General features: G+C 54.0%; 1 protein-coding gene across 2 annotated transcripts in view; it reads right to left on the bottom strand.

Moving 5' to 3' along the window:
• Window positions 1-3,392: 3,392 nt before the first annotated feature.
• The window catches only part of NOTCH1 (notch receptor 1), a 35,173-nt gene continuing 19,413 nt past the window's right edge, over window positions 3,393-19,152 (bottom strand). Inside the window, exons 11-34 of one of the 2 annotated variants that reach the window (XM_052668231.1) lie at window positions 18,749-18,982; window positions 18,347-18,457; window positions 17,458-17,650; window positions 17,226-17,371; window positions 16,874-16,987; window positions 15,957-16,076; window positions 15,703-15,855; window positions 15,127-15,355; window positions 14,804-15,005; window positions 14,551-14,704; window positions 14,229-14,413; window positions 13,955-14,087; window positions 13,386-13,643; window positions 13,193-13,305; window positions 12,214-12,785; window positions 11,034-11,462; window positions 10,075-10,223; window positions 9,253-9,469; window positions 8,817-8,907; window positions 8,416-8,581; window positions 7,390-7,685; window positions 6,973-7,120; window positions 6,784-6,881; window positions 3,393-6,547 (exon numbers count right to left, since the gene is read on the bottom strand). In XM_052668231.1, coding sequence (XP_052524191.1) covers window positions 5,075-6,547; window positions 6,784-6,881; window positions 6,973-7,120; window positions 7,390-7,685; window positions 8,416-8,581; window positions 8,817-8,907; window positions 9,253-9,469; window positions 10,075-10,223; window positions 11,034-11,462; window positions 12,214-12,785; window positions 13,193-13,305; window positions 13,386-13,643; window positions 13,955-14,087; window positions 14,229-14,413; window positions 14,551-14,704; window positions 14,804-15,005; window positions 15,127-15,355; window positions 15,703-15,855; window positions 15,957-16,076; window positions 16,874-16,987; window positions 17,226-17,371; window positions 17,458-17,650; window positions 18,347-18,457; window positions 18,749-18,982 — 5,984 coding nt within the window. In that variant the 3' untranslated portion in view covers window positions 3,393-5,074. The remainder of the gene's footprint in view (window positions 6,548-6,783; window positions 6,882-6,972; window positions 7,121-7,389; window positions 7,686-8,415; window positions 8,582-8,816; window positions 8,908-9,252; window positions 9,470-10,074; window positions 10,224-11,033; window positions 11,463-12,213; window positions 12,786-13,192; window positions 13,306-13,385; window positions 13,644-13,954; window positions 14,088-14,228; window positions 14,414-14,550; window positions 14,705-14,803; window positions 15,006-15,126; window positions 15,356-15,702; window positions 15,856-15,956; window positions 16,077-16,873; window positions 16,988-17,225; window positions 17,372-17,457; window positions 17,651-18,346; window positions 18,458-18,748; window positions 18,983-19,152) is intronic. The other variant, XM_052668232.1, reaches the window with a different exon arrangement.

Below are 19,152 nucleotides of genomic sequence, written 5' to 3'. Positions count from 1 at the left end.
CAGGGGGTGCAATGGCCAAGATGGCCGCCAGGGCGGGACAGAGCACCGCGCTCCTGCCTCAGCCCAGCGGGCGCGAGGCTGCTGCTCCTCCGCGTCTCCGAAGTCCCGGCCTCTCAGGGCTGGTTTGTGAGGGAGATTCATCGCGTGGTTTTCGTCACGTAGGGAGCGCAGAAGTTGGCAGGTGCCGCAGCTCGGTGTGCGCACATCGATCCCTCCGCGATGTATTCAGGCGGTAACGTGATATCAAACAGCTCTGCAGGTCTGAAGATGCCGCTCCGTCCTGCTCTGTGTTCCAAGGGCTGCCCCACGGGAACGCAGAGCTTTTAGGGAGGCTCGTTGTTCTGACGGAGAGCAGAGTCTCCCATCTGCCAGAGTTTGCACGCAGCAGCGGCCACTCTGTTCTGTGCTGTCGCAGAACAACAGGAGGGGAAAACACGACTGACCTGAACAAACATCTTAATCAGGGGTCATTATCAGTGCAGGAGGTGTTCCAGCACGCCTGGTCATTAAGGCAGGGTAATATCCTCAAAGCAGCACTTTGATGCTGCTGTGGGAACCAGAGGAGCGCTGGCTGCAGCGCCTTTCATCTCCCTCTTTTGTAGGGAGTTCCATAAAGCAGCTCATCAAACACCACTTCCCTCCATGGGCACGGAGGGCAGATAAAGCCCTGCTGCCCCCTTGATATTTTCTCCAACAGGTGTAATCTGAGGAAACGTGATTCTAATTAGTCTGATTGGCTTTTAAAACATACATATGCATGCCGTAAATAGCACTGACAGCTCATTCTGCAGCTACGTATTTATATATCTAACCCTCTTAAGCTCACACACTCAGTTCCAACACCAACGATGGCATCTCACCTTTGCTTTTCTCCTGTTAATTATGTGGTTGTAAAGAATTGTCACATTGAGGCGCCCAATCCCTTTGGAAGCTTTCTGATCTGCTTTACTCCGTCCATGTTAACTGATGTGTCATTCCAGAGAGGCTACACCTGTGATGAGTTTGGCTCTTTCTTGCATTCTTGAGGGGGTGATTGGAGCTGCAATTCAGCAATCAGGGCTCAAGCAGCTGTTAGCAACCTCCTGAGCAAACACCGACAGACAGCCCGGAGGTAAACACAATACAGAGTAGCGATTTCTAAATGTCTAATTGAGTAGGAATAATGAAAACAAAAGATAATTAAAAAACCCTGCCCTCCAGCACGTCAACAAATAGTTCAGATGCACCGATTCCTCATAGCACCAACATGCATACCATCGGGACAGCTTGGAGGTGATCTTTTTTACTGAGACACTTCTGAACTCTTCTATAGTGTGGAATGTGATCATAAAATCGTAGAATGGCCTGGGATGAAAAGGACTTCAAAGATCATCTCGTTTCAGCTCCCCCCAGGCAGGGTCGCCAACCACCAGACCAGGCTGTGCAGAGCCACATCCAGCCTGGATCTTAGTGCTTCTCAGCCTTTTCCATCTGGAATCCTAAAGCAACTATGCCTGCCACGACCCACCCATCCCCTGGCACTTTGTGTTGGCAAAAGGGCTTGAAATTCAGCTCCCAGCATCTGTGGTGGTGAGAGGATTTGGGGCTGTGGTTGGACAACACGAGTTGGGTGGAGGGGGCTGGAGGAAGGCAAAGCCTTCTGCACAGAATCTGTGGGAAAGTGTGGAGGGAGAGACACTTTATCTGTTGAAAACCTTCTGTGACTTTTAATCTGTATTCATTTATGGCCAGTTTATTAATATGTATTCACACGCCAGTTCTTTTCATTTTGGGGGTGCTGTGGGACAAATAGCTACGTTCCAATGGGCACAGTGGTGAAGAGTTGATGGTTAGACCTAATCTTATCAGTCTTTTCCAACCTTAATGATTCCCTGATTTTGCCCCTCCTCAGCATTCAGCCTTATTCCATGCTGTATTCCTGATGTACGCTCATGGATCTGGGTGAAATGGCAGGCTTTGTGCACCCCAGCTTCTGAAACGGAGCTACATGTTTAGTTATCACTTACAGTGTCGTGTTTTACAAATCCTCACAGCCCTTTTTGTACCTGTTCAGGCCAAATTCCTGCCTTGACCACAAGTGGACTGGAGTGTTAGACGCTAGGCCAGAAAGGAGCAGGAAAAAATCTTGCTAATGGCTCCCATTGGCACAGATGTGCTCCAGACCCCAAGGCATGCCATGCTTATGGCCACAGGCACGAGTTGTGGAGTGGCTACGTGTGGGAGAAGCCAGGAGGGATGGGCTGCATTGCAACAGGGCTGGGTGCTCCCAGACGTGATTCATGGACAGCACATGCGTAAGTGATGGTGGAGGCTGACAAATTCCCTCCCTTCAATCCAAGATTGAGTGGTGCTGGATCACATACGACGTGATGTGGGGTGTCTGAGACCAGCAAAAAAGCCAAGAGGATGGCTCACTTAAGCTTGCACTGAGCGATAAGGAGGGATGCTGGCGGCACGAGCACTTGCTACAGCAGCTGTGCAGCTTCTGGAGTCTGGCAGAGTGCAAAAAGTGCATTGCTGCAGCTGCTGACCGGACGCATAGCAATGTCTGAGGGCCGGGCACCCGAGACGTGCACACACATGCCAGCTCCATGCCTGAATGGAAAATAGCAGCATTCCAGGAGGTACTGGGCTTATCTACTGCAGGGAGGAGGTCCAGAGCGTGGCTATTTATATCAGCGTATTTAGGAGTGCGCAGTTGCATTTCGAATGCGGAGTCCCTGTGGGAAGAGAAAGAATTGAAATAAATTACCTTACAGATCCGAGTTCAGCGAATGTCACTGCATGGTGGGTGCAGGGCATGGAGCTCTGTGGACCTCGGCAGCGCCTTCAGATGCCTTTCTGTCTGTATCCGTGTAAGAGACCACATCTGAGGGCCAGAGCTGCCATTTGCTTAGCAGCGTATGAAGCAGGAAGCACTGCACATAATTCTTGTCACCACCTGTGGAGGGCTGCTTCTACAGACCCCAAATAATTAAAAGCATGCAGCTGTGCTTTACCCTTGGCTGCCTCCTCAGCCACGAGTGTTCTCCTAGAAATCTGCTAGTGATAGGTTTGGAATGCACATGGGAGATTGCAAAGCACATTTTCCCCCTCCTGGGTTCCATCCTGCCAGCAGAGGCAGCACGGGAGGCTGCGACACCCGAAGCCCAGGAGGACAGCAGGAGGCTGAGTGCACTGCTCACACCTGGGGGTTTTGATAAGGAGAAAGCATCACTGACCAGAGCACAGCCCTGCAGCATGGAAAGCCAAGTGGGCATCCAGCCCAGATTGCAGTCAATCCACAACAAAAGCACCAAGTTCCAGTTTTAGTAAAATCTAGATGCCCAGAAGCATCATTTATTGCAAATCAGTTAACCAAAAAAAAATACATCATTTTTGCAAACTACAACTTTGCATGTAGATAACTTTATTACAGAAGATATCTTTTCTTAAACTACACTCTAGTTTATAAAACATAGGAAGATTCAACACCACGTGATGTTTTTATCACTCATTTTAGGGATGTCACAACAACAACAGCCTGAAATGTTCACTAAGATGAGTGCTCAAAGCTCTGTGCTTTGAGAAATCCATTTTATTTGGTGTTCTAATAGAAAGGAATGAGGAAGAAGAACCTTTTTCTTAGGTCTTGTGGATTGGCTGCGCTCTATCTGCCTGTCCCATAGCTCTAGTCACAGGGCTTTGCACCCGAGCGAGTGAGATCCCAACACCTCTACAAGGTGATAAAGTTCTGCTATATTTAAGACTTGCTCATTTAGATTTTTGAAACAAAATCCACCTTCTTTTTAAAAACAAAACAACAACAAAAAAATACGTATTTACAAACATTAAATCTGCCACAGGCTTATACTATATTTTACACAGGATACACAGAACGAGTGAACATCAATACAAAAAAAGATGCAGCACTCCAGACTTCCAGGAACAAAACGTCAGCGGCTCCGAGCGCAGCCAGGCTGTGCTGCCCCAGCTCAGCCCAGTGGCTGCAGGGCTTCCTCACCCCTCGGGCTGTCTGCCTTCAGACATTCCCTCTACCATAGGCAGCCATCCTTAAAATAAGGATGTGGTTTACAAGTTTACATCGGCGTTTCTTCTTTTTTTTTTTGTTCAACAGTTACTCAAATGCAAACACAAAACAAAAACAACCAGCAACTAAAACAAGAGGAAAGGTATTCAAAGTAAAAGTTCAGTCTCCTTTGTGTATGAGCTCCACAGCTGTGGGTTTGGTGCATACCCCTCCTTATGGGTTTGCCCTCTCAGGAAGTTTGGCAGATGCTCTTCTTGGGCTGTAGGGTGGCTGTTGGTTTGTTTTATCTCAGAACCTGTCCTTACAGGTCTATAAACGTGATTTATTTTTTTTTTTTTTAATCATAAAAATCATTTAAATATATATTTATATATATATAAAAACGAGAGAGAACAAAAATTCCTATTATCGAGGCAAATATACAACTCTATAATACTGAAATTTAAACAAGGACCGGTACCATAAAATGTCCTCTCAGATAGAACAGCAAAGGAAACATTTTAAAGTACATTTCAAGAACCCACCCATACTGAATTTATTTCCCTATGGAGTGGCATTTTTAGTCAATTTTTTTCTTCCTCTTTTCTTTCTCACATCTCTTTCCGAATTGAAAGAGAAAAAAAATAAATTAATGGCATTGCAGAATCCTGAATGGTCGCTTATAGCTTTACATAAACATCTCCTCTCAAATCAGCACAACGAACCCCCGAACAAAAGAGAATGTCCCATAAAAACCTCATCTTTACGATTCCTCGAAACACAACTGGTGTCTCACATTGAGTTCTTAACAATAGAACATATAAATAAAAAAAGGCAGTGTTCTCGTGTAAAATAAAAAGTACATAAATAAATACTAAAAAAAAAAAAAAAAAAAAAGGAATTAATTTGTCTTTTTTTTTTTTTCTTTTTTTTTTTTTTTTTTAACTTTTGTATAAAAACATATTTAAAAAAAAGGATCCTTTAATAAAAGCATCCAGCGTCCTGTTTCACAACAAGAGCCGTTTGTCTCTCAGGCTGCAGTCCCTGAGCCCCACTGGGTCTCACTCACTTGAAGACCTCGGGGATGTGTCCCATCTGCGACTGCATGCTGGTGGGGGGGCTGGAGATGCCCTCGGACCAGTCGGACACGTTGGAGTGGGGCGAGGAGCTCGACCACTGGTCTGGAGATTCAGGAGAGGGAGTGAGGAAGGGGTGGTCGGGCACCTGGAGCTGGTGGCTGGGGGTGTTGTCCAACGGGGAGGAATAGCTGTGCTGGGAAGGGGGGGTCAGGAACTGCGTGGTGGTCATGGGCTGCGCGAGGGAGGACGGCAGAGAGGTGGGAAGCAGCTGTGAATCTTGGGGCAGGATGGTGTGCACCGCCATGGCGCTGCTGCTCACCGGCTGCATGTCGGGCTGGCTCAGCTCAGTACCGAGGAAATTTTGGCCCATGTGGCCGCTGGCGTTGGAGCCGGGGTTGTGGTGCTGCTGCGGCTGAGGCTGCTGCTGGGGCTGCTGCTGCGGCTGCTGCATGCTGGGCTGCGGCTGCATGCCGGGCTGCTGCATGCCGGGCTGCTGCATCTGCTGCATCTGCTGGTTCTGCAGCAGGTGGGGCTGGGAGGCCAGCCGGGTGCTGGGCATGGCCTGGTAGCTCATCATCTGCGACAGGCTGGTGCTGGGCAGCCCGTTGTGCAGGGAGCTCATCATGCCGTGCTGCAGGTTCTGCGCCTGCTGGTGCGTGCCCGGCTGCATGCCGCCCCGCATGGCGCTGTACTGGTTCTGCACCATGCCGCTCTGCAGCCGGCTCAGCCAGTCGCACTGCCCGCTCAGGCCGGCGGCTCCGCCGACGGAGAAACTCATCGGGGCGTTGCTCATGGCCGTGCTGGGGCTGGAGACGGGGAGGTGCGAGAGGCGCGGCGGCACCGCCTCGAAGGCCATCCTGCCAGAGCCGCCCAGGGCCATCTCCTGCTTCCCTGCCATGTTGAGGTGGTTGATGCTCATGTGGGCGTCGGGCATGCCGGGCAGGTGGTTCAGCGGCATGGAAGGGGACTGCTGGAACGGAGACGTCATCAGCGGAGGGGAGGCGACGTCGGACAGGTACCCGTGGGGTGACTCCAGGGAGTCCACTGGGGACAGCACGCTGGAGTTGTCGAGCAGACAGCCTTTTCCATCTTGTGATTTTTTCCTCCGGGCTTTCAGGTCTTTGGAATCCTTGCCGTTGCAGCTCAGGCCCTTGGTGCTCGGCTTCCTGGCTTTCTTGCCTTGCACGGCCGGCTTCAGGTTGCCGATGTAACTGCTGGGGGAGCAGAGCGGGGGGGACAACGTGGGGGCCCCGAGCGGGCCGCTGTGCAGCGGAGGGCTCCGCACCAGGTTGTACTCATCCAGCAGGCGCACGATGTCGTGGTGCATGCGCTCCTGCGCGATGTCCCGCGGCAGCCGGTCCATGTGGTCCGTGATGTCGCGGTTCGCAAAGTGGTCCAGCAGGACCTTGGCTGTTTCGTAGCTCCCTTCTCTGGCGGCGAGGAACAACGGGGTCTCCTCCTAGAAACCCAGATGTGGTTAGGTCCATACTCACTCATCTTCCAGGTAACACCACATTGTACCCCTTACCAAGCACTGCGTACGGCGTAACCCTTAATACCAAACCCCACACCTGGAGTCACAGCAGAACAACAGTCTCAGCGCCAGGCAGTGTTGTATTACAAGCTCACACTGCCCTTTAATGTAGTGCCCAAATACTTCTTTCCCTGCCCACTGGTCAGCCCCAAAGACCCTACCTTATTGTTCTGCATATCCTTATTGGCACCGTTCTTCAAGAGGACGACTGCGGCTTCAACATTGTTCACAGCAGCTGCCCAGTGCAGTGCTGACTTGCCTACAAGGGGAAGGCCAGGAAACAGCAAGAATTAGTGAGTGAGAAGGGGACTAGTAAAGCAGCTCTCTTCTTCTTTAGCCTCCCACTGTACCCAGATCATCCACAGCGTTGACATCTGCATGGCAGTTGATGAGGTCCTCCAGCATCCCCTCCACAGCCAAGCGAGCAGCAAGGATCAGTGGGGTCGTCCCGTCGTGCATTCGGGCATCGAGATCAGTCGCCCTGTTCCTTATCAGGATCTGCCCCAGCCAGAGGAAGCATAAACGTTAGGTGGGACAGACCTCAGAGACGCACAGAGCTTGCGAGCCCCTCCTGGAGGGTGTCACAGAACCACAATGGTTGGGTTGGGTTGGAAGGGACATCAGAGCCCATCCAGCCCCAAGCCCTGCTGTGGGTTGGTTGCCATCCACCGGATGAAGCTGCCCAGGGTCCCTCCAACCTGCACCGCTGACCCAACACGCGGGACAAATGCTTTCTGCAGAAAAACAGCGGTGCAAGGACCCATTACCTGGAAGACTCCTTGGGCATCGGCAGAGACGGCGGCGTGCAGAGGGGTCCTGCCCATGTTATCCTGAATGTTTGCATCAGCACTGGCCTCCAGCAGGCGTTTGGCAGCGTCAGAGCGCGAGTAGCGGGCAGCCAGGTGCAGCGCGGTCTCGCCAGTGCGGTCGGTCTGGTTGTGCAAACTGGCGCCCTGATAGATGAAATCTGAGATGACTGCAGGAGCATCGTCCTCCTCCTCGCTGTTACCAGTCTCCAGCCCTCCTCCGCTGCACGAGGCGATCATGAGGGGCGTGAAACCATCTGAAAAGCATGGGGGAAATCGGTGAGAAAAGGCTCGCTGCCTTCCTGTAACACGGGCGGCTCAGCAAGATGCTCTGTCTGCAATAGATGCTTATTCCTGTGGGTGCACACAGACTGAGTTCCTGACTGCTTCTGCACATCAAACACGAATATCCTTCCTCTGATATGGATGTGAAATTCCTCTGTGGCTATCTCAGCACTCTCTGGTTTTCCTGCTGTCTCCTAGCTGGCACACTGACATGCAAGGTGTGATCAATACGGAGGGTTGCTCAGCACAGACTTCAGTGTGGTACAGCACAGCCTTTCATCATTTCAGCAGATGGTTTCAGAGAGATGGGGAAGACCAAATATTTGAAATAGTTTAAATGTCTACTATTAATATAGCCAAAAGCTTGGGAAGAAGATCGTGAAATGTGCATTCGGAAGTGGATGATCTCTAAGGCTCCTTCCAGCCCAAGGGCAGGGGAGAATTGGAATGACTTAATAGTTCTCCTGTATCCTCTGATTTCCCTCTCCACGATTAAATAAAGAGATCTTGCTGAAAATAGAATTTGGCAGTGTCTCATGCAGAACAGCAACTGTGCCATGCAGAGGGGTGAGCGTTAACTGCGACATGTGGCTGAGAAGGCAGGGACAGCACGTTAAAAACGGAGATGGGAGCTGTGGGACTGCCCATCTGCAGGCAGTGAGGATTTGAGAAGAGCCAAAAAGAGAAGGCAGAGAGCCTTACCTGGACCTCGCACGTTGACATCCATGCAGTCTGCATCGATCTCGCCCTGCGGTGGGGTTGGGGCCATGGAGGAGATGCGGAGGTCGGCAGCATCCAGGTGCTGCTGAGTCCACTGCCTGTGGTCTGTCTGGTCATCTGTATCAGGCAGCATCGCTTGCTCCTCGAACTGAGGGACAACAACAAATGCTGAGTGTGGGATGGGGGAGCTGAGCTGAACTGCAAGGTGGGAAGTTCTGCAAGCTGCACAGGTGTGTTTGCATTGCAAGCAGGTTTAGAAAACGGCCTTGGGAAGTCCCAAGGGACATCTTGTGTGCTGCTTTCCATGGAGCTCTGTTCTTTCCCTGCCACAGCCCAGAGAGCAGCTGCTGCAGCGCAGTAAGGGAATCCTGCAAGCAGCTTACCCTGAACTTCTTGGTGTCCAGGGTCTCCTCGTCACCCCACTCATTTTGGTTGTCGTCCATCAGCGTGCCGTCAGAGGCATTTTTGAGGGGTCTTTGAAAATAAAACCATGCCAAGAATTAGTTCCTCTGCAGGGACAGATCTGTGATGGGCTGTGCTTTAAACTTGCACAGAAGAACCAACGAGGCTAATTTTCAGGACATTCCCCTCAAGGTGCCTTTCATACTCTCCCAAGAGCCAACGGAGCAGGAAGCATTAAAAAACCTCCTCCAAACTGAAGTGTGGTTTTCCCAACGCAGAACAATACAAAACCCCACTTTTCTCCTCCCCACCACCCCACCACAATGCCCTGGAGAACAAAACCAATGGGACGGTTCAGAAGAGCCTCCAAACAGCCCCACTCTGCTGTGCCTGGCAGATAACAAACCCATTACTCACTTCAGTCCAACAGAATCTTCCCCAAGCGGCTCTCGGCGCTTCTTCTTGCTCGACTCCGTCACTTTGAAGCCCTCTGGGAACCAGAGCTGGCCATGCTCCCTGCGCCGCTTGCGGGACACCAGCACTCCCACTCCAATGAAAGCCAGCAAGACCAGTGCAGCCACCACCACATACATAGGATACAGCTGGGAGTTCCTCGCGGGCTCCGCCGTTTCACCTGGAAAGCAACGGGGCACAGAGAGATGCTGAGACATGAAGCTGCATAGCAAACGAGTGACAGAGTGGAAATGAAGCAAAATTAGTTAATAAAGGGACCCGAGGCTGATCTAAATCAGCCCCCTCCCAAAATAAGGTCATTTTATACGCTATTAATCAGAATTGCAAACTATCGGCAAATTCTCCGCTGCGCAAGGCAGCCTGCATCAGGAGACAGCTTTACTTTTTTCTCCTTTAAGGAAAAGGATTAGCAAACTTCAAATCACTGCGCTTGCATTGAGCTGTTAAGACAAAAGGATTTAGGGGGGATTTTCAAGATGCAAACTTCAACTCCTTGCATGTCACTGATTGATTGGAGCTGGTTGGGCTGCGTGGGCTTTTTTTTTTTTTTTAACTTTTATAGTGATAATGATTTTGAAATAAACCTGGAATAAGCAAAAATCATAAGCATTTTTGGTGTTGTTTTTAAAAGCAGACTTAAAGGAATAAAAAGATGCTTTAATTATGAAAACCAGATTGCGCTCAAATGTGGCACCTGAGCCAGCAGACCGATAACTGAGCACGGATGAGGTGGGGAAGTTTCAGGCTCTCATCAGCTGCACTTACTCTTGACGGCCTCTATTTTGTAGGGAATATTCAGGTTGCCCAGGGAGGCCAAGGCCCCCAGGAAGGCTGCCACATCGGTTGCACTCTGGAAGCACTGGGAGGACGACTGGATGCACTGCCGGTTGTCAATTTCCAAGTAGACGATGGACCTGTGAGAAAAGAGTCAATGGGAGATGAGGGGCCGCCATCAATCACCCTGCAGGGCAGTGGGCAGCAGCAGCAGTGAGTCCATCTCGTCTCTTCTCCGTGGCTCGAGCCCTGGGCTCACACTGGTGGTCAATTGGATCTGCCTCCACGAACACTGCAAAGCCTGACTCCTTATCTACAGGAATACGAGGGAACCTGCTGCACCATGCTCTGAATTTACCCAGACACTACAACATCGTAAATAAGGCTGTTTGGGAGCCACAAGATCTTTCGCATCAGTTTCACTGCTCAAACTCCTTTGGTTTCGTTGACTTTTGATTAAGTCCACAGAGAGGGAAGGTCAGATCTATATGTTTATACAAAGGAGCTCCAAACACAGTCTGCAGCGATTGAGTTTTACAACAAAGCATTTCCCAGGGAGAACCTGAGGCTTAGCCCAACGCCTTCCTGTGAGCAGACATCAGCTGGGCCAGCCCCCCTGCCCCACAACACCCAGTGCGGGAGCCCCACAGCACCGTGCAGAGGTTCAGGTTGGGTATTAGGAAAGATTTCTTCTCCAAAAGAGCAGTAATGCATTGGCACAGCTGCCCAGGGAAGTGGGGCAGTCACCATCCCTGAAGGTGTTCCAAAACTGTGGAGATGTGGCACCGAGGGATGTGGTCAGGGGACACGGTGGGACAGACTGGGGTTGGGGATCTGAGAGGGCTGTCCCAGTCTTAATGATTCTATGATTCTATGTGATTCTATGCCATTATTATCAATGCACAAAACCAACCCTGCTCCGTGACAGAGGCACCCACCGGTCCCCTTACCCTCTGATGTCCATCTGATCCAGCTCTCTCTTCTGCCTCCTGCCAGCCCTCGAGTAGAAGCTGCTCTTCACTTTGTTGATGACAGCACTGGACATATCTGCCCAGTCCTCCGTTGACCTCTTGATGTAGTGCTTTTTCAGCTCCTCCTCGTTGCCGTAGTAAGGGAAGATCATGTACTCTCCCTTGGCGTTCTTCTTGAAGACTACATTGGTGTGCAGCACGCGGCTCAGCTCCCTCAGGAAGTTGAAGGAATTGTTCTTCAGGTTCTCGGGGGTGATGAGCACCACCACCACCAGCGTGCCGTCCGCCAGCTTCTCAGGCATGTTGTTTGCACAGTCCAGCCCGTCCCACTCACACTCAAAGTTATTGCAGCCCTGGTCACAGTGACCATCTGAGAAGTGGTCCTTACAGTACTGGTCGTACAGGGGGCTGGGCAGAAGGGAAGAAAGACAAAGGAATGAATTAGAGCAGGCACTGTGCGTGCTACGGGTCAACGGTTGGACTAGATGATCTTAGAAGTCAAGCTTTAATGACTTTATGATTCTATGGTGATTGCTAAGGAAATAGTTTGCTCTTCCCAATGAGCTCTCTTTTGTGTAAATATTATGTATCTTAATGGATATGGGACCAGTTGACATGGAAGGCAATTGTGCCATGCAGCACTGCAAGTGCTCATCTGAGGGGTGAAAGATAGCAGCTGTTGTGTCGTAAGACACAGTCTAGATGACAGAGAACAAGGAAAAGTGCTGTGAGCTACATTACAAGTCACATATCAGATGCAATGGACAAACTGCTGAGACTCAGAGAAGACACGAGGACACAAAATAGTTACTCAGATTAGAATTTGTCCAGGAATCTGGGAGCAAGTCCCTGCTGTTGTCAAAGACAATGCTTGCCATGTGCCTGGATGGTCACATCATCACGCTTCCTGCTTGGTCTTCCCTACACTGAACCTCACTGTGCCACTCCTGCTGGTTGCAAAATTCACATTTGTGGCTCGATGAGGTCAGGGCAGCGAAGCCAAACAGAGAGCTACCAAGTGTGCACAGAACTCTGTAGGACCAGGGAGAACTATGGGGACTTGAGATGCAGCCCTACATGCAGGAGAGGAGAACGAAGGCACAGCCAGAAGACTGCAGCGCTCACGGCTTCAAAGCAAGAGGACCAACAAGCCACTTACTTGCACTGCCCCTCGTACTTCTGGCAGTCAAACCCATCATACAGGCAGCCCGCGTTGTTGCACTGCGAGTCACACTTGCCATCATTGAAGTACTTCCAGCACTGCAGCGACTGCGAGCAGTTCTTCCAGGGGTCATTGAAATTGAGTGAGCAGTCACCGCCGTCCCAGCCGCAGGCGTGGTTGTTGCACTTCCCATCGCAGATCTTATTGCCAGCATAGCTCGCGCACACGGCGATCTCACACTTCTCCTCAATTTTGGGTGGGATGATGTCCTGCCCGAAGCCGCCTGGGAAATCGAAGTCGAGGATGTGGCAGTTGAGGCCGTTGAAGTTGGCGGGGCAGTTGCAGTGGTAGTAAGGGGAGGCATCGCTGAGGAACTCGCAGGTGCCCCCGTTGTAGCAGGGGTTGGAGATGCAGGGGCTGCTGGCCGGGTATTGGCACTCCGGGCCGGTGAAGGCTGCTGCACACACGCACTTGGAGCTCTTGTGCATGGAGATGCAGGTGCCACCATTCAGGCAGTGCAGGGTCCCGCAGGTGTGGGAGTCGTTCTCGCAGGTGGCACCCACAAAGCCCTGGGGAGGGGACAGCAAGGAGGGGTCAGTCACTAAGACCCATGTCCTGACGCACAGCGTGTGCTGGGAAACTCAGCCCAAATGCGGCGAACCAGATCTAAGGGCATGGCTGCGGTGCCACCTCTAAAACTAGTGATGGGCAAAATCACCTACGGCACGAACCCCGTTAGAGCATCCCCCTGAAAACAAAGGGAACTCTTCTCCATCTCTGCCTGTCCCACCTTTTCATGGCACGAACCTTCATCCACCAGGCAGAAAGGAGCCTGCCCCACAGAGCCAGGTGTCACACCGGCAGCGCTGCTCCTCCCTGCCTCAGCAGGTGAGGAAAGCTTGGACGCATGGATTCTCCTCCCAGCAGAAGGGGCTGATTTCCCCACGTTCAAAGCAGCAGCACGGTGGGAACTTACCGGAGGGCACTTGCAGATGAAGCCACGGCCGGTGTTGCTGGCCACAGCGCACGTTCCCCCATTCCTGCAAGGTTTGCCCTTGCAGCCATCCACCACAGTGTCACAGCGACGCCCTGCAGAGGGACGGGAAGGTGTGAGGAGCGAAGCAGGGCACACGAGGTGCTCGGGGTGCTCTGCAGGCAGCGGTGCTCACCTGCGTAGCCGGGCCGGCACTCGCATTTGTAGTCATTGACCCGCTGCACGCAGTTCTGGGTGCCGCGCGCGTCGCAGGGGTTGGAGAGGCACTCGTTGACGTCTCCCTCGCAGCGCTCCCCTACAAAGCCAGGGGGGCAGATGCAGCTGTAGCCACCTACCCGATCCGTGCACTTGCCATTGTTAAAGCACTTGGGCCCCAAGGTGACAGGATCAAAGAAAGGGCTGCAGTCATCCACATTGATCTCACAGTGCACCCCTAGAGAAATGGGGGAACAACCCACACAGCTCATCAAACAGTATCTTGGGGCTTAGAGGTCCCTCGTGCGAACCTTCCCTGCGAAGGGGCTGAGCCTGACCAACTCAATGGCAGCCTGAGCCACCGCTCAGTGGGAAGCACGCAGCCCATGCAGCTTGTGCCCAAGGCCGCGTGGCCTTGATGGCTGAGCCCGCCAGCAACGCAATCCTCTATTGCTGCATTTGCTTCTGCAAGCCCGAGCAGCTAATGAGCAGATACCAAGGATATCTGCATTCCACCCACTAATGCCCCAGCCTGGGGAATTAATTTACCTTGAGTTCCTCTGGGGCAGGAGCATTTGTAGGTATTGATGAGATCGATACAGGTTCCTCCATTCTGGCATGGGTGGGACAAGCACTCATTGATCTCCTCCGAGCAGTTAACTCCATGATAACCAGCCACGCACTGTGAGGAGAGGAGAGCTGTCAGAGACCTTCACCCAGTTGCTGCACAGCGCACAGGACACACAAACACCTGATCTACTCCCGATCCACCCGAGTTACTGCAACTCCCAGAAAGAGCCCAACACAAGAGAGCAGCTCCCACCTCACAGGAATAGCCCCCCAGGTAGTCCGTGCAGGTGGCTCCGTTCTGGCAGGGGTTTGGGGAGCACTCGTCCACTTGCTCCTCGCAGTAGCTGCCCGTGTAGCCGGCCTGGCAGCGGCAGAAGTGAGTGTTGCCACTGTCCACACAGAGCCCTGAGTTCCTGCAGAGATGAGCGACGTCGATACCTGCCAGGGAGAGCATTGAGATGGGGGGACATCAGGGACACCCAGGGAAACGGCGCATCCCAAAATGGTGACAGCAATCCTTGGGAAATCTGGGGAAGCCCAGGCCGTGCGCAGGGTATACGATGGCAGGGATGTACCTTGCTGCTTTGCAGCCACCTCGCAGGAGACGCTGGGGACATCACAGTAGAGCCCCGTCCAGCCGCTGTTGCACTCGCAGCGGTACAGGTTGTTGGTCTGCCAGCACTTGCCCCCATTTTTGCAGGGTGAGGAGTCACACCAGCGCACCAAGTTCTGTTCAGGGAAAGCAAGGGAGGAGGTCAGGCCCAGAGAAGCTTCTGTAGGATGAAGCCCCATCCCTGCATACAGGGACCCCTGGAATCTTCTCACTACCTGGCAGTTGAGCCCAGTGTATCCCTGAGGACAGGTGCACTTGTACGTCCCGTAGCTGTCCTGACACGTGCCCCCATTCAGGCAGGGCTTGGAATCACACTCGTTGATGTTGTGCTCACAGTAGCTGCCCGTGAAGCCGGATGGGCAGAGACAGGTGAAGGTGTTGATGCCATCCACGCAGGTCCCCCCATTGAAGCAGGAGCTGGGAGCACAAACACCACATCCTCATGAGTCACTCCCATGGCTGACACTCTTGGTACTGGACGCCAGTCCCGAAACCCCTCTAAACCCACCCAGGGACCCCAGCCCCACGCTGGCAGTACCTCTCAGTGCAGTCGGGTGTATTGTTCTCGCAGTGGATGCCACTGAAGCCGGAGGGGCAGGTGCAGGTGTAGCTGTTGACGCAGTCGGTGCAGTTGGCCCCGTTCTTGCAGGGGTTGCTGGCACACTCATTGATGTCCTCCTCACACTTGAGCCCGCGGAAGCCGGCCAGGCACTCGCAGAAGAACGTCCCGACTCCATCCGAGCAGGAGCCACCATTGTGGCACGGATCTGGACATGGGGCACGTGTGCATTAGGTGCAACGGGTCCAGTCCTGGTGTTATCCCCACACACAGAGGGATGGGACAGAGGCCAGCCCAGCCCCAGCTGGGAAAGCATGAGGCACACGGGACACACTTGCTCATTGCCTGCACGTCACCGTCCCCCCCCAGCCTCCTTCCTGCCAGCCACCACCTGGCCTAGATTGACGCAGCCTCACGGGGATGGGGCCGAGACATTCCCAAAGCCCAATGCAAGCCTGGACCCACACACAGACACAGCTTTCTGAGCACGGGGAGGCTGACCCAGCCCCAGGGACCTGGGGAACACACACAGCCCTGGGTGTCCCCGGCTCTTACTGGGCTGGCAGTCGTCGATGTCGGTGTCACAGTTGCGGCCTGCGAAGCCCAGCCGGCACAGGCAGCGGTAGCTCCCGTTGGTGTTCTGGCACGTGGCCCCATTGCGGCAGGGGCTCTTCACACACTCATTGATGTCAATCTCACACGTCTGGCCTACGGGACAGCAGGATGGGGACCGCGTGAGCTGGGGGGCACCGGCAGAAGCACCAGGGCTAGATGCTGTGCCCTGGGCCCACCTGGCAGAGCAGGCTCACCTTGCCAGCCGGGCGGGCAGCTGCACGAGAACCTCTTGTAGTCCTCCGACTCCCGGCACTCGCCGCCGTTCTTGCAGGGGCCGCCGGCGCAGGGGGCCAGCACGTCCTCACAGGTGGCTCCTGCACAGGGACAGGTGCCCACTGACCACCTCTCAAGGGAAAATGGTGACCACGCAGCCTCCACCTGCCCTCAGCCTGCTTCCTCTGCAGGGCCTGGGCCGTCCACCCAGAGCCCTTTCCTCCATCTCTATGACCCCTGGCCCCCACAGATCTTTAAACGCCTGCAATCTGGGCCTCGTTAAAGGGCTGCACATTTCCTCTGGAAGGGAAGTGCTGCTCAGGGTGTCTTCCCTTCCAACCCCCCCCCCCCCCCACTCCATTGCTCTTCCTGTTTACATCCAGCCAAGGGGCACGTTCCCTCCGAACCCTTATCTTCCCTGTCAGCCAGTATCTCCCAAACTGCCCTTTGCTATTTTCCAGAGCCTTCCCCTCCGCTCCTGCCCTATCCCCATCCCTTCCCCCCAGGGGTTTCTATGACCACTGCCGAAGGCAGGAAACAGCTCATGGCTTCCTGCTATTGTGCTCTGGCTGCTGCTCTGTGCGAGCGGAAGCGAGAGGACGACAAACAGGAATCAGCTCAGCAGAATCACCGGGCCCTGAGGCCTCACACTGCTTTTTCCAGCCTTGGGCACCACAGTGGGAGAACCAACAAGGTCCCCATGGCAGTGGGGTGGGTTCCCAGTGCCTCTGCCCACTCCAGTGGAGGAAGACGAGGAAGCTCTGACCAGCTGGTCTTCAGTGCTCCTCTCAGTTTCCTCCAGCTGTGCTGCAACACAGGGGAAGCGTAGGGGAAGACCTGGAGCAGAGGGACCTGTTTGCAGCCTTATAGGAGGGCTGAGGGGCTCCTGCCCCCTCACCTGTGTAGGGCAGGAGGCAGTTGCAGGTGTAGCCAGCCACATCGTCAATGCACGTGCCTTGGTTCAGGCACGGGTTGGAAGCACATTCATTGATATTGGTCTGACAGTTGGGTCCTGGGTTAGAAAAAAGGAAATAGAGCTTTAAAAACAAGGTGGGATGGAGTCAGGGGCATGGAGAACCTCCTGCTGTCAGCTCAAGCCAAGGGACCCCAGGCTGCCAAAGGTCCCCAATTCCCTGCTGGCATAGGAACCTCCATTGTGCCTCCAGTGACACCTCTGGTCAGTGGGGACATCCTCCTGGAGCTCCCACCCAGCCCCTAGCACAGGGCAGCGTCCTCAGCCACATCCTTACCGCTGAACCCTTCCCTGCAGGTGCAGATGTAACCGCTGGTCATGTCCTTGCAGGTGCCACCATTCATGCAGGGATTGGATTCACACTCATTATTGTTGATATCACAATTTGTGCCGCTCCAGCCCGGGTCGCAATCACAGCGGTAACTTTGGGGAAAAACAAGAGCATAAAGCAGAGGTTTCGGTGCCACCTGACCGTGCTTTGGTGTGAGCAGTGCTGTGCCCCAGCCTACCCGTTCAGCCCATCGTGGCACCTCCCGTGGATGCAGGGGTTGCTGTTGCACTCATTCACTTCGGACAGGCACTTGGGGTCATGGAAGCCCTCAGGGCAGAGGCAGGTGAAGCCATTGATGCCATCCTTGCATGTGCCCCCATTGTGGCACGGATTGCTGGCACATTCATCGATGTTGATGTTGCACATGCGCCCTGGGAAAGAGGTGAGCAGCAAAGTGTCAGTTCTAGCAGGGACACGGCACTGAGGGTGCACGGCCTCCTGGGGACACATAGACTCCTCCAGATACTGGAGGCTCAGGTCTCTGGGCACACACGTGTGCCAGGCCGCCTCTGGGGTAAGGGGAGTTCACACGGCTGCCTTGTACTCCTGGCTTAATTCAGTGCAATCAGGAGGGGAAATCACTGCAGTCAGAAGGGGGCCAGGCTGTGGGCTCCTGTGGTTCAGGAGGGACACTATCGAAGGGAGCCAATTTCAGCCTGTAACCCTACCTGCTGAGGCTGACAAAGGACGGCTTTATGGAAGGCTCCTGGCAAGCAGGAGCACAAAGAGCCGTGTGGCCCCGCAGCCCTCGCTGCCGTGAGCAGGGAGCCGGCGGGGTCTGCTGCTATCAAAGCTCTTTGCTTTTTGCAGCAGTTGATCAAACAAACCAGTTACACAAGGCAGCAACCCGATACCCATGGGAGTGGATGCAATGGGAGTCAGATTCCCGGCACTGGAACGCCTTTGATTTTGACTCCAGCTGGAATCGCCCGCTCAGACAAGTGGGAGGTGTTGGGATGGGGTGGCAGCGCTGCCGGGTGCCCAGGCAGGGGCAGAGCCTCCCCAAGACCTCAGCCCCCCCGCCCCTCACAGTGCCCCATCCTCACCTCGCCGTGCCCCACTCTCACCTGTGTACCCCGGCTCACAGGTGCACTCGTAGCCGTTGATCTTGTCAATGCACTTGCCATAGTCACAGGGGTTGCTGGCGCAGTCGTCCAGGTTGATCTCGCAGTTGGGCCCTTGAGGAGGAAAGCGGGGGTGTTTGCAGGGTGCCCCCGGCCCTGCTGACGATGCACAACAAACCCCACGGGCGCTGCTCCTGCACCACAACAAAGCCTCCCCCGCAGACAGCTTCCAGCTGGGGTGCGGGTGCTAAACTGGGAAAACTCGCCCTGGCCGAGGACACCCCTGCCCCAGGCTATCCCCAAAACCAGGGCGGCTGCTGGCAGTGCCCTCCCAGCGCATCAAACCATCCCAGGAAGGCTGGGTGCCTCGCTGGCACCGCCGCCCCAGGTGCTCCCCTTGCTTACCCGTGGTCCCCTTGAGGCACAGGCAATTGTAGGCGTTGTCCCTGTCCTGACAGGTTCCCCCGTTTCTGCAGGGTTGGCTCTGGCACTCATTGATGTTGATGTCGCAGCGGTGGCCCGTGTAGCCGGGCTGGCAGAGGCAGGTGAAGGCGGCGATGCTGTCCTTGCAGGTCCCATAGTGGCACGGGTCGGGGTTGCACTCATCAATGTCGATCTCACAGTGCACACCCGAGAAACCTGGAGCCGTTGGAGACACAGGGTGAGGATGGAGCACGTTGGGGGGCAGATGGACAGTGCTGAGGTGAGGATGGAGGACACTGGGGTGATGATAAGGGACGCAGGGTCATGACACGAGATGTTCCTCCCCACATGGCAGCATCCATCCTCTCCAGCAGTCACACCAATGC

Source organism: Tympanuchus pallidicinctus, unplaced genomic scaffold (assembly GCF_026119805.1).
Source record: "Tympanuchus pallidicinctus isolate F22 unplaced genomic scaffold, pur_lepc_1.0 scaffold8, whole genome shotgun sequence".
NCBI lineage: Eukaryota > Metazoa > Chordata > Aves > Galliformes > Phasianidae > Tympanuchus > Tympanuchus pallidicinctus.
This window is presented reverse-complemented; position numbering and strand designations above follow the sequence as displayed.